This window comes from Archocentrus centrarchus, chromosome 11, assembly GCF_007364275.1.
Source record: "Archocentrus centrarchus isolate MPI-CPG fArcCen1 chromosome 11, fArcCen1, whole genome shotgun sequence".
Lineage (NCBI taxonomy): Eukaryota > Metazoa > Chordata > Actinopteri > Cichliformes > Cichlidae > Archocentrus > Archocentrus centrarchus.
Window position 1 is genome coordinate 15,090,319 of NC_044356.1, and position 16,083 is coordinate 15,106,401.

General features: G+C 39.9%; 1 protein-coding gene across 1 annotated transcript; it reads right to left on the reverse strand.

Annotated features, from left to right (window-relative positions):
• Nucleotides 1-258: 258 nt before the first annotated feature.
• Nucleotides 259-15,531, reverse strand: LOC115788554 (TBC1 domain family member 20). The gene is made up of 10 exons (XM_030741622.1): nt 15,300-15,531; nt 14,386-14,440; nt 12,462-12,592; nt 12,263-12,343; nt 11,494-11,680; nt 11,302-11,403; nt 8,250-8,391; nt 7,213-7,397; nt 5,485-5,594; nt 259-4,398 (listed from the first exon to the last, which is right to left on the reverse strand). The coding sequence occupies exons 1-10, from the start codon at nt 15,367-15,369 to the stop codon at nt 4,232-4,234; spliced, it is 1,230 nt and encodes a 409-aa protein (XP_030597482.1). The 5' UTR covers nt 15,370-15,531; the 3' UTR covers nt 259-4,231.
• Nucleotides 15,532-16,083: the final 552 nt, after the last annotated feature.

Genomic DNA, 16,083 nt, shown 5'->3' on the forward strand with positions numbered 1-16,083 from the left:
CTGATTGAAATAGGGTAACTTCTGGCTCTTTAAAACTACAATGTTAGCGCCATAAAGCAGTTTATCAAAAACTAAATTCGTGGTTGTTACAACCTTCTACATACAATGAAATTACAGATTTGTGGACAAAATGACACATCACAGTATGTTTGGCACATCAATTAAAAATAAAAGACTGTTTCCCCAGCAAATAAATTGATCCAACAATATGTCCAGAGAAATTCTTCAAACTGACATAATCAGTATAATCCAAGTAGATGAACTCCTTTATTCTGCTTTAAAAAAAAAAAAAAGAGCCACAATCTTAAGCGTATAGCCAACAGCTTCTGAAAAAGATAATAATATTCCTTCTGGTCTTCTGTAAAGTCTCTGACAGAAGTCTGATAAAAGGGTTTTTTGTCAAACAATTGCTCCAAGATCAAGAACAAACTTTCACTTCTGTGATCCAAGTATTTTAACTTTGTCATTTATTCACTGCTCTGCTTCATCTGTATGTGAAGCACAGATCAGTACAAAATACAAGGTGCTAAAAACAGGTGTGTTCAAAGACAGTTTGTAACAGATATTTAGTAACAATCATGAAAAGTGAGCATTAAAATGCCTATAAAACATATGTTACAGCTCTTTCAGGACATTTCCAGATCTCAGGGAGAAAAGAAAACAGTCATAACTTCATTGGAAACTTTTTATAACACGACAGTTAATTCATAATCTGTCTTTATTTTTCTATTATTTTTTTGTTTTGCTGATGTTTATGTTCTGCATTGATTTTCACTTGTTTCATAATCAACAGAAAAACTAATCATATTTGGCCAAATTGCTTCTCGAAATGAACCTTCTAAGGGATTTTGTTTAGCTATTAGTAGGTGGAGTGCAAAACAGCTTCAAAATACTTGCAGATCTCAGTTGTGATCTCAAGGGAGATGAAAGAGAAACAAGACACTGCAACTAAAAGGCATTAAAAGAAAGTCAAAAAATGATTACATTGTGAACTATGTTCAATAAAGGTAAGTGATTACACAACACTGAAATAAACTTACCATGTGGGTTCTATTTTCTGTTTGTTTCGCTTGAAATAAAAGTATTTAATGGTGTTTATTTATGCATTTGAATTGCCCTGAAACCTCCTTTGTCTTTCTTTTAAATCCTGATGGATCTCACTCAAACACAGAAACAGGCTTCAATCATTTTGTAAGGCATGTGCCAGACGAAGACTGGGCAGGTGTTGGTGTGGGTGTTTTTGAAGTTCAATGTGATTGCAAGGGGGGGGCAAGGAGAAAGTGTCTTAGCATGCCAAGAGCCAGGGGCAAGAATTAAATCCTCATTAGGATCTGGCAGCACTACCACTCACCTTGTGTGTTCATGTGCGTGTATGTGTGTCTGTGTGTGTGTGTACATGGCACAAAATACAACTACACAATAGCAAAGACATTCGTCAAAGAGTTTTTCTATGCATATTAAATCAAGCAGCATATTATAAATAAGCAAAAAGAAAAAAAAAACTTAATATAACTGATTTATATCAATCATGTGTCAAAACACCATAGATGCACATTTAAATACAGCTACTTTAAAAGTAGCCGTTACTGCAGAAGGTCAACAGTAAATGTTCATTTTGTCATTTAACTCTAAAAGTGAAATTTCTTCACTTCTAGATATTCCACAATGAACTGTCAGCAGTATTATCAGGAAAAACACCAACTCTGTGTAAAAGTCACCAAAGCTCTGCTCACTCAATAACCGCAGAGCTCCAAAGCTCCTCTGTCATTAACATCAGCACAAAAACTGTGTGCCAGACACTTCATGGCATGGTTTTCCATGGACGAGCAGCTCCTGTGGGGATAAAATATAGCTGGCCCAGTACTTCTGCCCATGTAGTGTATATCTCTCTGTGAAGACAGAGCGCTCCAACTTGCTGAAAAGAATTAAGCAAACAGCATGTTTTGTGTGAGTTCCAGTGGTGCAGGTGTGCAGATTTCAGACAGAGCCAGAAATCGCTCCCATTTCCAGTTGTCATGCTAAGCTAAGTTGGCTCCAGCTAGTCCGGAGAAGTCTCACCAAACTCTCAGCAGGGAAACAAAATGTATTCCTTTAACTTCTGAACTGATTCATGATAACTGTGACACAGTCTTTGAATGCAAAAATAACTGTATCGCCTGCGCAGATATAAACCCAGAATAATGCTAATTTCAAACCATTACTAACCATTTTAACTGTTCCTCTTATTTGGTTATATTAAACACACTCATAAAACCCAGTCAATATTTAATATCATGTCTAAATAAATAGCCAATCAGATTGTTGCTTGTAAAACAAATAGTTTGACTGGTAATGAGGCACAGAGAGAAATAAAACCTTAAATAAATAAAAACACAGATGATGCCCAAGCATTTTAAAAGAAACAAAACTGGACTGCAGCTAAAGCTAGCGTTTTCCATTTCTCACTTTTGCGCACACCAACATAAACACACAATTAATTCATTTATACTGGATGATCAAGTGTACAGCTCCGGCTATTTGAACAACCAACACAGGTTTACTGACTGACTTGCAGACCCAGCTGACAGGTTATAGACTACTTTAACTGATTTATTCTAATAGATGACTAACCTGTTTTCAGTGTGATGAATCCTCAAGGCCGTGAAGCTTTAATTTACTACAGTAATTTTGGACACAACTGAGCATGTACGGTTGATTTCATACACAGAAGAAATCAACAGAACAGCTGCGGTGAGCTGTGCAAATATGATACATTCATATCTGATGACAGAGGAGGCAGCGGGGAGGGGCTGGGTGGTCGAGGAGTGTTGTGACTCTGGCGAAGTTGAGTTAACAGAAGCTTTGGTACATGCTTGTAAAAGCTGATTAATATTTCACAATATAAGTCTAACACAGACCATGCATCGCTGTTTGGAGGAAACCCCCTCACACACCCACATGGGTACCTCAGGTGGAAGCGGCCTCTATTATTAATATTCACTTTTCAGGTTATGAAACTCTGTGATTACCTTTGGCTCAACAGTATTTAAAGTATGTGTGATGCCATTTGGTGAGCTACGATTACTTCCACTAACAAAAAAAATATATAAATTAAAATCTTCAAGTACTTACTCAAAAATGTCCACCAATTAAAGCTGTACAATTATTTTTAAATGCCAGATAGCCAAAGAGAAAGATGATGTTGAGGAGTCCATGTACTTTTGCTCTTGTGACGGCTGTTCAGGGTGGATGTCGGCACAAACCTCCTAAATATTTTAAGAATGTAAAAGTACTGGTTTCTTCCCCATATTCACTCAGCAGTGGTGGGCTACAGCAACAGGAAAATTGCCACAAAAAATATAAAAAATATATACTACAATACTTCCTGCAAAATGCATCTGCAAAAGCCCCGCTGCTTGCATAGACCGATCCTTGTGCAATGTACACATTTTGGTGCAGCAAAAGCGCATTTGGTGTGTGTCACACACTACTGTAAATGTAACTGGCTTACACCTGGAGTAAAGCAATTAATACAAGGCTCACAGGCAAAATATCTACTTACATCGCCTGATCTTTCTCTTCCACTTCCCTTCTTTTCTCACAACCAGAGGCTTTTAGCAGAAAACGCCGCTCTTTAATAATTTGTACTCATGTGTCACCATGCTGGCTATGAGCACTTTTGGCTTTCAGATATTGCTGCAGATCCAAAAAAGCACACTGAAACACTTTACCAGAAATGCACAATCCAAGCAGGACAAACTTAAAAACAAGATATCAGCAAAATAATCAGCTGACAAGAAATAGGCGTGTAAAATGCTACAACAAGAGTAACGTGAGCAACAGCTGGAAAAAACAAAATGTGTTAGTGTTGCACGTGCACGGATGGATCCTGACATAACAGGTGAGGGACATACTTACTCCCCTCCTACACAGGAGCAAGTTACCCAGAGTGTAAGAGCCACAAAAATGACAGCAAAAGAAAACTCACTTTGCACAACTTTGTGACATTTTTGCATGTCTTTGGCTTTCTACTTCAGCAATCCTGTTCACACACATGCACAAGACTCCTGAGGCTGAATGAGAGAAAACACACAGTATGTTGTTCATTGTGGTTTAGTGGCAACAACCTGTTTGGCACCAATATAGCTTCTCCACAATCTCAATGGAGGAGACAAGTTTCAAGTTTTTAAAATGTGTATTTAGTGCTCATGTTGAATAGTCTATATTCCCCACCACCCACCACATCACCACATTAGAACAGCTGAAGTAATGCCTCAGGTCCCCAGTCCATGGCGGTCTGAGCCACAGCAAACACGGCTGCCCCGAGCGTTGCGGACAACCCCCATACGGCCATCTTCACCATCCTGTTCCCCCTCCTCCACAGCTGGCCTCGATCCCTGGGCGAAGCTGCTTCCAGGCCTAAGGAGGGTTCAGACAGTGAGGAACTCAAAAACACAAAGGGGTCAAGAAGATTCATAATACTGATAGCTGAACCAAACGAAGATTAAGGTGCATTTCATAAAGGGTTAGAAAAAACAGATCAGTACATAAAGTCAGTTTTCATTGCCACCCCTGGTTGACAGTTTCAGGTGTTTTGCACCTGTAATTACACCCCACATCACTGATGGATGTGGCCAGATGTGTGCACCTGTAAATCAGACTTTATGATAATGTCAATGACGTCCTGCAGCACAATTCTACAACACTGCGCCAAAATGGAAAGCTAGTGTTACATTCACAGAAAATGTGGATTCTGCCAGTAAGAAATGCCAAACACTAAAGAAAATACTTTGAGCTCATTTTAACCAAATGGTATACCTTTGATCAGTGAAGGATATGAGCTAAAATTGGACTTTGAGTTAAAATTGCTTTGTAAAATCACTGTTTACAAGGTAAAGGAAGGACATTTTTCATAGTTAATGAGAGACAGAAAAGAAGAAGGTTCTACAGAGTGGCCCCTCTGTGTGTCCGTTATGCATTTCATCTCACTCCTAATTGAATTTTGATGAAACTGTGGGGAATTGTGTAAATAAGCTTTAATATTACTCTGTTTAGTCTGATGGGGAATGCTACAACATGCTTTTGATTGCGTGTTCATTATATACAAGCTGCTAAATAGATTTTCACAAAACCTACGGGAATAATGCATCTTTTTGTTCTGTTCTGACATATTCAAATTTGCACTTGATTGGTCTGATGGGGGTGCTACAACATTTGTTTACTTGTTATTGATTGGCCCAAAGGGGGGTGCAGAGATTGTGGGCGATGACATATTTGCTGTTGCCTTGTTTTGAAGAATTGTGGTTACATGAAGAGCAACAGAAATGTAATAAACTGTGGCTCCAACATGCAACTTTTTGCTGGGAAGAATTTTCTTCGTACAGTTCAACAGTCGATATTCATTTTTGCCAACTTCAAAGAATTTAATTTTACCTTAACATCTACATGTCTGTATGCGTCAAGTTCTTCTTCAGTCAGTAATAAGATTGCAGAGACTATTTTTACCATGTCTGGAGGTGGTGAAGCCCTGGGCCTTTGTGAGACGCTGGAGAACAGAGTCTGGCCTCTGGTGGAGAGTGGAGAGCTGAAACGCCTGGAAGGTGCTGATGGACAGACTGAAGAAAGGAAACAGAGGAAGAGAGGGGTGGAAAGAGAGTTAGTTAGTGATGGAGAACAGAGTCAGGACTAAGGTGAAGCATAAATAACTGGAATGATGCGAAAAGATGGACTGATGAATGAAGTGATGGATAAAGACAGGCGAAGACAAGAGTGGGAGACAATTTCAGAGAACTGCTAACTCAATATCTCATGTGTACTGGTAGCTCAGGGGGTAATGTATAGCGAAGCATCAGTATCTTTCAGTGTGTCAGTCAAGGCCTTGTGTCACTTCATGCCCTAAACAATGACTGTATGAGCCACACTGAAGGACACTGACAGGCAGAAAGCAACTGATGGCTGTGGATACACAGAGAGAAGGTGACTGTTATCACACCTCTAAAGTTTCCCCTAAAAATGTTTTTAAAAATGTAAAAAATGGTCACACAGAAGGCCACAAACACACTAAATGGCCAGTCTATGTTATAGCACCACTGTGTCAGTGAGGATGTGCTTTTAGAGCATCACCTATCAGTCAGTGAAGGAATTACATCATATTACCTGCAGTGAATATGCAATATTTTTGAAGTAATTTCTTAAAATAGAAAATTCCTGATTTTTATTGTTTATAGGCTCTTTTCTTCTTTCGGCTGCTCCCTTCAGAGGTCACCACAGTGGAGCATCTGTATCCATCTCACCTTCTCTCTTGCATCTTCTTCTGTCACACCAATCCTCTGCATGCCCTCCTTCACTACATCCATGAACCTTCTCTGTGGTCTTCCTCTTTTCCCCCTGCCTGGAAGGTCTATCTCTATGCCCTATCCCTCCTCTGCATATGTCCAAACCATCTCAGCTTTGACTCTCTAACTTTGTCTCCAAATGGCTCAGCCTGATATGCTCATTTCTAATCCTGTCTCTCCTGGTCACACTAAATGAAAATCTTAGCATCTTCAGCTCTGCCAGCTCCAGCTCGGCTTCCTGTGTCTTTGTCAGTGCCACTGCCTCCAAACCATACATCATAGCAGGTCTCACTACAATCTTCAACCTTTCCTTTCACTCTTGCTGCTATCCTTCTGTCACAAATCACCCCTGACACTCATTTCCACCAGCTCCACCCTGCTTGCCCACTCTTCTTCACCGCTCTTGTGCCCTGTTTGTTGTTTAGGACAGTTGACCCCAGGTATTTAAACTCATTCACCTTCACTACCTCTACTCTTTGCAACTTCACCTTTCTACCTGTCTCCCTCTCATTCACACACGGGTATTCTGTCTTGATTCTACCACTCTTTTATTCCTCATCTCTCCAGTGCATACCCACCCCCCCCACTCCACTCCAGGCTCTCTTCTGCCTGCTCTCTATTCTCAGCGTAACTCGACAGTTAGTTACATTTTGTACAATATTGTTGAGGTTGTTATACTGACTAGGTTTGTCTGTGTGCGAAACCGCACTTGCTTTTAACAAAAGCAAGTATGGGTATGAAAACTGACTTAAGTCCACCCCCCCCCCCCCCAAAAAAAAAACAAAAAACAAAAAACCACAACAAATCAACAAACAAAAAAAAAGTAGGCAAAAATCTTTCTGTATTTATCAAGTAGTAATACCTAATTAACAACTTTATTAAGCTGGTGTTCCCTCACCTTTTGCGAGACTGCAGTGCTGCCTGCTTGGCCAGTAAGGATGGAGGGTACCTCTGGAACAAGTCCTGGGCCTGGCCAATCAGAAGCTCATATGGGAGATCCTGGGGGATGTGAGAGAGGAGGTGATGGACCATGGCCATGTCACACTCTGTCTGCTTCACCTCTTTCTCTCTGTGCAACACAATCTGGGGAGAATAAGAGCAAAGGATTGGTTAAAACTTTTAATCCTAAAGCAGATCACTCTGGGCAATACTTAAATCCTAGACTCCACATATTGTACATTAGCTGATTTCAGTGTTGTTTGTGAGGCGCAGTGAGTGCACAGCAGAGAGATAAGCAGATGAAGAGTTAAAGCCACATGCTGTGCACTGTACTCAGCCTGGGAGGAAACATGAACTACATTCTGCTTTGTTGTTTCATACACTTCAAACAGAGCTCTCCCTCTGCCCAGCCCCTATAAACACACACACACACACACACACACACAAGCAAAAACATCCTTAAGTGCAAACAAGAACCCACTTATCAAAATGCACAAACTCTACAGTTAAATAACACAAAGGAACAAAAGAATTCATGTACACTCTCAATATAACATTTCAACAGACAGAAACGATCCAGCTGGAAGTAAACCCACATGTATGGCATGCAGCAGTTGGTGTGGAGGAGCAGATGAAAAAAGTCAAAACGTTTTCCCTTTGTAATCTGTCTCCGTGTCCTTCCTACTAAAGCTCTCACATCAGTCAGCTCTCTCCTCATTCTTTTTCTCTTTCCTCTTTAATCCCTCCCTCTGTACCCTTCTTTCTCATCTGCTCATTAGGAAGTATCTAATTAACTAGTCTGATGACTCCACAGTACTCTGCCACAGTGTGTGTGTGTGTGTGTGTGTGTGTGTGTGTGTGTGTGTGTGTGTGTGTGTGTGTGTGTGTGTGTGTGTGTGTGTGTGTGTGTCAACATGTATTCACGTGTTCTGGATTACTGACAAAACAACCTCATTGGCTTTTACCCATTTCATGCTGGCAGCGACGCTGACTTACCGTAGCAGCGAGGTAGATGGGCATCAGTGGATGTGAGGCAAGGAAGAAGTCATACAATCTCAGGGTGTGCTTGAACTCTGACAGGACATGGCCGTACCATGTGATGAGCCAGGAAAGTGCAAAGATGGTTCCAACCTCCGCTCTAAAAAGAGGCACCCAAGGAGAGCTGAATACAAATGAACCACTTACATTGAAGGACATGCTTTTTTTTCTCTTCATTTTACCTTACTGTAATATTTCATTCTACTCTTTTGTAACCCAGTTTACACACAGATCTACTTTCATATTTGCCCTGTGTTTGTTGGGCCTGAGTGCAGCCACTCTGTTCATCCTCTGTCTGAAACAAGCTGTTTTAGCTCCTCTTCCTTTAAGGCCCCCCCTGTCTTTAAGCCAGCTTTCTCCTGACTGGCTGCCCCACTGCAAACAAAAGGTTTGAGCAGTAGATGGGTGGGGCTGCTGTGCACTTTTCTACTCTACTTGAGCTCTCAGAGCACTCTATACAACATGGCTCATTCACCCATTTATACAAGCACTTTTTTCTGTGTCTAAGTGCTTTCTATCTAACATTCACACACATTAACACACCGATGAATGCATCGGAGAGCAGCTTGGGGTTCAGTATCTTGCCTAGAAAACTTTGGCAGCCAGGGATCAAATCGCCGACACCGTGATTAGCAGATGAGCTGCTCTATGTAATGTTGCCTCTGTACACCACCATAGTGGAGCTGAATTCAAACAGTTAATATGTGATTGACGTACAGAATTTTAGCTTTAATTCAACGGGTTTTACAAACAATATTTCATTAACTATTTAGGAATTGCAGACATTTTTATACATAATTCCCCATTTTCAGAGGCTCAAAAGCAAATGGACAAACTAACATCATTGGTTACTTTACTTGGATGAACATGTGACTACCTGAACATCAGGCGACTACCTGATGTTTAGAACCCATGGACATCACCAAATGTCCATATTTTGCTAGGCCTTTATTTTATCCCATTTCTCTGCCATGATAAACTCTTGGGGTTGTTTTGCAGTATGATTTGGGTCATAATCCATTTGCACTGGCACATGCCATCCACATTTGGCTGAATCTGAGCAGAGGGTATAGCACACACATTTACAATTTATCTTGCTACTTCTATCCACACTCACATCATCAATAAATACAAGTGACCTGGTTCTACTGGCATTCATACATGCCCATGTTATAACACTGGCTCCACACATTTGACTGATACTGGGGTATTATTCAGATCATGAGCCATTTCTCTCCTTCTCCATACTTTTCACTTCCCATCATCCTGGTGCAAATTAATCTTGGTTTCGTCAGTCCAAATAATTTTTTTCAGAGCTCTTTCAGATGTTTTCTGGGAAAGTCTAATCTGGCCTTTCTGTTCTTGAGTGTAACCAGTGGTTTGGACCATGCTGTCAATCTCTGTATTTCTATTTTCGACTGTAGCCTTGACAATGGTACGCCTACTTCCTTGACTTAGTTAGATGTTGTGAAGGGTTTTTTTTTTTTTTTAAACCAAGGAAAGAATTTGTGATTATCCACTGTTCACTGGTCTTTCAGGCCTTTTAATGCTGCTGAGCTGGCTAATGCCTTCCTTCTTTTTAAAGATGTACCAGATTGTTGATTTGGCTACTTCTAAAGTTTTTGATGTCTCTGATGGATTTATTTAGTGATGATTTATATAGTAGATATGATGATCTACCATCCCCACAAGGTTCATGAAAAAACAGAGGATTTGGTTAACTTTTCAGAGTTTTGGAGGTTGAAATAAATCAAATGACCACAAAAAAAGGTCAGACTTGTGTGTTTGACGCATGTCTATCAGTCACATCTGAAACATTTGGGCAAGTATGAAAAGAGACAGAGGTTGCAATCACTCTTCATGTATGACCACCTGTTTTTAAGTGATCAGTGTGTTACAGTTTATTTTTGAGTCATGCAATTCACTGACACCATGCGGATGAAGGCAGAAAAAAAAAAAAAAAAAAAAAAAAAAAAAAAAAAACTATGGATGAGTTGGTCAAAAGTCATTTTTTTCTGATTGTAATAATTCTGACGTCTTGAACACTGGAGATGAAACACGGAATTGAAAGGAAAATATATTTTCTTCAACCTCACATACATCCTACCTCTGTGCCTCAAGCAAAATAACAAATCAGAGGCTGCTGATAAATACTGTACGGGAAAACTGAGGGATAAAGAAGGATGAGAGCTAAAGGAAGGGACTGACAAATGAAAAGATTTTAGTGGGACTGATGGACAGAAGAAAGGAGCAAAGGGCAAAAATCGTGTGCAATGGGATGGGTGGGAACTGAAAATGAAGCAGGAGAGAAAGTAAAATAAAGGTGAGCAGGAGAACAAGTACAGAATAAAAGAAGCAGAGATAAGAAGCCAGGCAAGGGGAAGAGGAAGTGTGCACTAGAAAGGGTGACTGAAACTTTGAAGTAGGGTGTTGTTTATCCTGCTGTCTTTTTCCAAGTGCAATGTCTTGTTTTTTGTGCTTTTTCTGTTTATGTCAGCGTGTATGTGAGTAGACAGGTAGTTTGCAAATATGGAAGTTGGCAGTACAGTATCAATTATGAACTGGCAACAAGGCAGCAAAAAAAACTGCAGACACACTCACTCACACACACACAGACACACATCAAAATACTTTAAAGGGCGATTCATTGACTTGCAAACATTCCCATCCCGAGTTCTACACACATTATCTGCAGTAGCTGGCTGTTTTTTGACATCCTTTGTTTCTTGTTTCAACAAAATGCAAATGGTTCATATATCATTTTTAGCTGAATTTACAAGAGAATCTCTAAAATCTTTTCTCTAAAAAGATATTTACCATTATTTTAGAGATTCTGTGGGGTACGTGTGTGGATGTGGGGTACATCTTGGCAGGACAGCCCAGCTGTTGTGCCACCTGAACTCTCAAATTTTAATTCAACTACAAATACACTTAGCCATTTCTCTCACTGTAAGCCATACAGTTAGAAACCAACACTGTGGTGCCCTCTAGTGGTCATTACTTTTTATACCTGACCATGAAGTCATGCAGTTCCAAATCAACGTGCTCCAAAATAGGCATCAGATAGTTCAAAATGTGTTTGGTACTGTCCATGGTAGGATCCATGAAGTCCCTGCACAGAGAAAAGACTTGCATTAGTGATAAAAAATTATTTTAACTATACATAAAATTCTGAGAATCAGTGGGAAATAAAATATTCAACCTGAGGTGATAATTAGATAGTGTGTCCAGCAATGCGATGGCCATTCTTTCCCCAACTACCAGCAGCAGAGTGACGGCCACATCATGGTAGCCTTGGTAGTAGTGCAGCTGAGGATTACGCTTCAAAACCTCCAGTATGATGTCAATGAGCTGCTCCTGAAGCACTGCTCTCTCCGTGGCTGGCATACCTGCAAAAAGTGACGTCAGAAGGACAGTTTTTTGGATTATCAATGTTTAACATAGGTTCCATAAACTCAAAGTCCAGTGTTTTCTATAGGCCCCAGACTGCTATGTTACAAGAACTTAAAGGCAATCGTGGCTCCTCTAGCGAGCATGTGCATACAACACAGATATTAATTTCACAGTCTACAAAGAATAAAATCTATCCTAAGAGTTCAGTTCAGTTTTTCCTCAATGCCTACACCTTCCTTTATTTATTATTTATTGTTGCTTCGATGTAAAAAAGTTTACATAGTCACCACTACCATGTAAACAATAGCAGTGCTGCTGAGTTTTAAAAACACACAAACCCTCTCAGCTCAAAAACGTGGGAACATCTCTGGTGAAGATTAAACTCGGTTCATAAATATCTCAAAAGATAAAGCCACACTGTTTTAAGGTCAGGGTTACCGTTTGATAAATTGCGCATTGATGTAGGCTGTTATCTTTAGAGATAACACACACACACACACACACACACACACACACACACACACACACACACACACACACACACACACACACACACACACACACACACACACACACACCTTTCGGGAACCGCTTCATGGATCTCCTGACATCGAGGACTACTTGGTTGTAGTCCTTGTGGTTCACCCTCACATCTCGACCTACAATAAAAAAATGTTACCATTACTGTTAGCATTATTAGCGCTAGGAGCACTTACATTTATGCAGCTATATTTCAGTTCATCAAACATTAACAAGATATTAAATTAATATACTAACCCGGTTTATGTGGTAGATCATACACATTTATGCTCAGTAGTTTGGGCCAAACTTTTCTCCTCAGTTCATCAGTGAGCAGTCCTCCTTTACCGGCTGCTGCTCTCCTCAGGGTCTCAATGTCCACTGGATCACTGTCCATTCAAAAGCCACAGTTAGACAGTGATTGTTTGGATGAAAATCTTTTGCAGTCAATGCCTGAAGTCTAGAACACACAAACATCACCAAATGCTGTGTCTCCTCCCTTGAGATGTTCTGCTCGGCCTTTACTGCAGCTTTCTGTTGCTGCTTGTTTGTGGATCTCTGTGCCTTCAGTTTTGTATTTAATAACTGAAAAGCATTCTTTATTGGGTTGAGATCATATGACTGACTTGATTATTGAAGAATATCGCATTTCTCTGCCTCAAGAAACTCTTGGGTTTGTTTTGCAGTGTGCTTTGGGTCATTATCCATTTGCAATGTGAAGTGCCATCTGCTGAATATGAGCAAGTATAGCACTGCTACTTCGATCAGCAGTCACATTATTATACACTAGTGATCTGGTTCCACTGATAGCCATGTTTGACAGATGATGTGGTATGCTTAAGATCATGAGCTGTTTCTCTTCCCATCATTCTGATACAAGTTCATCTTGGTTTCATGTGTCCAAAGAATTATTTTCAAAACTGTGCAGACTCTTTTTATTTTCAGGCAAAGTCTAACCTGAAGTTCCTGTTCATCAGTGGCTTGGACCTCATTGTAAGCTCTCTGTATTTACATTCATGAAGGCGTCTCTTGTTTGTAGACTTCTGAGAATGACACACCTACATTGTCAAGAGTGTTTTTGACAATGGTGTTGCTAAAATGGCTAGTGAATTGTTTTTAAGATTGTTGATTTGGCCATTCCTAAAGTAGCCATCTCTGGGATAGGTTTATTTGGCATTTAATGATGGCCTCTGTGACTCGGATCAACATTAGTTTTGGACATCATATTGAGAATTCCAATAAACAGCTCCTGATCTGCAAGTTGAACTCTTGGAATCAAGTCCAGCTCTTTTATCTGTGTAATTTGTCATGGAATAATGAGAAAAGAGGCCTAACCTGGCCATGAAAGTGCTCATCAGTCAACTCTCCAATTACTTTTGAGCTGCTGAAAATGGGGGACTGTGTATAAAAATGGCTGTAATTTCTAAACAGTTAATGCAACTCTTTTGTTAAACCCCTTGAATTAAAGCTGAAAGTCTGCACTTCATTCACATCTTGATAATTTTCTTTAAAATTTGCTGTGGTGGCATACAGACAGTTTTAAAGGGTTTTGTTAACAATCCCACCTTCAAGGCAAAAAAAAAAAAAAAAAAGGAAAAAAAAGGAATTTAAGGAATTTATTTAATGCTATGCTCTCCACATCTACCTGCATGGTATTTTGTGTCTATAAGTCTGAATTTCAAACAAAAAGAGTAAACTGTTGTTTTGTTCTTGTGAAATTAAGAGGTGGCAGAAGCAAATTGGCTGCTTCTGCCACCTCTTAATACTTAAGTCCTTATGATTACATCATACTATTCCTGAACACACGAGTAATCGCCATGGGTGAAATCATCTTAGTATGAAAGTTATTGTTTGTTGACAAATTAATACCATCTAATTGTGGAATAGTGTATTGAATAAGCAGAGGTAGAGGGACTTCCACTAGGGAAAACATACCCTATACCCTGGAGCTGCAGTGCTAATGGAGGCATTTAGTATGATGCAAAATGTTCATTTTTTTTAGGTTTTTAAAATTAGAACATTTTTGAGAAAGATTTTCAGGATTTTTCATCTGTAATGGTGTAATGGGGGGGGGGGGGGGGGGGGGGGGGGGGGGGGGGGCTTAAACTGCTTAAATGAGTATAGCCAGTTTGTATAACCAGTTTGGCATAAGTACACTTAACAGAGAGACTGTGATATTAACCTGATCAAAGCCTGATGGATCTCAGCCAACTTCTGCTTCCTCCCACAACCTGGCTCTGTAATAAACAGACAGGGATGGAGGAGTAAGAAAACAAAGTGGAAGCAAGTGGCATAGAGAAATAACAAGGAGTTAGGAGGGAGGAAAAATGGATAAAGACAGAGACATAAGGGTGAAATGAAAACAAATTTAAAATCAGTTACAAGTTTTAACTTTTACTAGAACAGCCCCACAACACTGGTCTATTATTGCTAAACACTTAACAACTGGCCTTTGCAGGAAAATCCCTGGATTTATACTTATTTTATTAACCTGCACAGACAAACCAGATGTATCTTCATTCGTTTCATACTGAAAGACTTTTCCCACTTGCCTATTTAATGTAGTTTAGGCAAGCAAAACCATTAGAATTAAGCATTGATCATAAATTTATGTAAATGGTATGCACAAGATTGCAGCCTGTGCGGGTTAAACACAGTCCTGATGAACAAAACAAGCGACCGCTTTGCTGGACCAGTGACTAAAAGCAACATTTCCGCCTCTTCTCTGCCAGACGGCCAGCTGTAAATTTCCAAGCAGTCCAAGCTGCCTGACAAGCTGCCACGCAAGCAGCATTTGGGGATATTTAGCCAAAGTTTGCTCTTACAACGCCCTGTAAACAAAGCAAACAAAGCATGGACTTTGGGAGAAGGACGGAAGAGCTTCAAGAATAGTGTCTAGCTAGTGTCACATGGCTGCAGTAATAGCATTAGGATAAATTAGTTGTAGCCACATAGTCTAGACTGGTCAAGTTTTTCCTGCTTGCACGTATAGTCTTGGTAACAATTCAGCATAACTTTAATTAAAGAAGAAGCCTTAAGCGACTAAATGCAGTATGACTTATTCAAAAACAAAGTCTGCTATCTGTCTTCGCGTACCTCTTGTGACAGGTCCATTCCCATTGACCACAACTCCGCCGTTGTGTTTCTTCCTCTTGAGTCTTTTCATTCCCTTTAAAAGCCGACTACCGAATCACGGAGTGTATATTGTGCCATAGGCAAATCAAGGAATTGAAAAGTCCCTAACCCACAGTCCCTAAGTAGGCGAAAACACTGAAAATACCTGTCGCAGCGACAAACCTTCCGTGAACTGTCGCCTACTCAACTCAACCTAGCAGAACGTTTACTGCTACAATACAATTGGTCAGAAATACCACGTGACCCCAAAGCATGTATATTATTTGCTTACCTTCCACTCGCACTGCAACCTGACTTGATTGTAGTTTTGTAGTTCCTACGTGTGAGCGACGGTGGCAATTTTTTTTTCTTTTTGGGTAATATAATGCGTTAGGCTGAATTCTTCTTATACAATATTTTTTTTTTATAAGAGACAAAAACTCGCTTTTATAAAAATAATAAGGAACATGTATTTGTCGACAATGAGGATTCTTCCACACCATTACATCTACTTTAAATAAAGGATGTATAATTTAAAGTGCTCGGTTTACTATTTAAAGGGTCAAGAAACAGGTAATAAAGAAAAAATAACAATCGGTCTTCGACAGTCAAATAAATATGTTTTCATAAGACTCTGCAGTCCTGTGAAAAACCAGGTGCTTGGAGAACCACCTTTAGTAGCAATAATTTGAAGTAATGATTTTCTGTTTGCCTTTATCAGTGTCTCACATTGTTGTAGAGGAATTTTGGCCCACTCTTCTTTACA

What these genes read in the sequence shown, in the direction of transcription:
- LOC115788554 (XM_030741622.1), bottom strand. Translation starts at nt 15,369, where the DNA reads ATGAAAAGACTCAAGAGGAAGAAACACAACGGCGGAGTTGTGGTCAAT. An exon ending in ATCCATCAGGCTTTGATCAG is followed by an intron (nt 12,593 to 14,385) that starts GTTAATATCACA and finishes TTGAATGGACAG; the next exon opens with TGATCCAGTGGACATTGAGA. An exon ending in CATGAAGCGGTTCCCGAAAG is followed by an intron (nt 11,681 to 12,262) that starts GTGTGTGTGTGT and finishes CACTTTTTGCAG; the next exon opens with GTATGCCAGCCACGGAGAGA.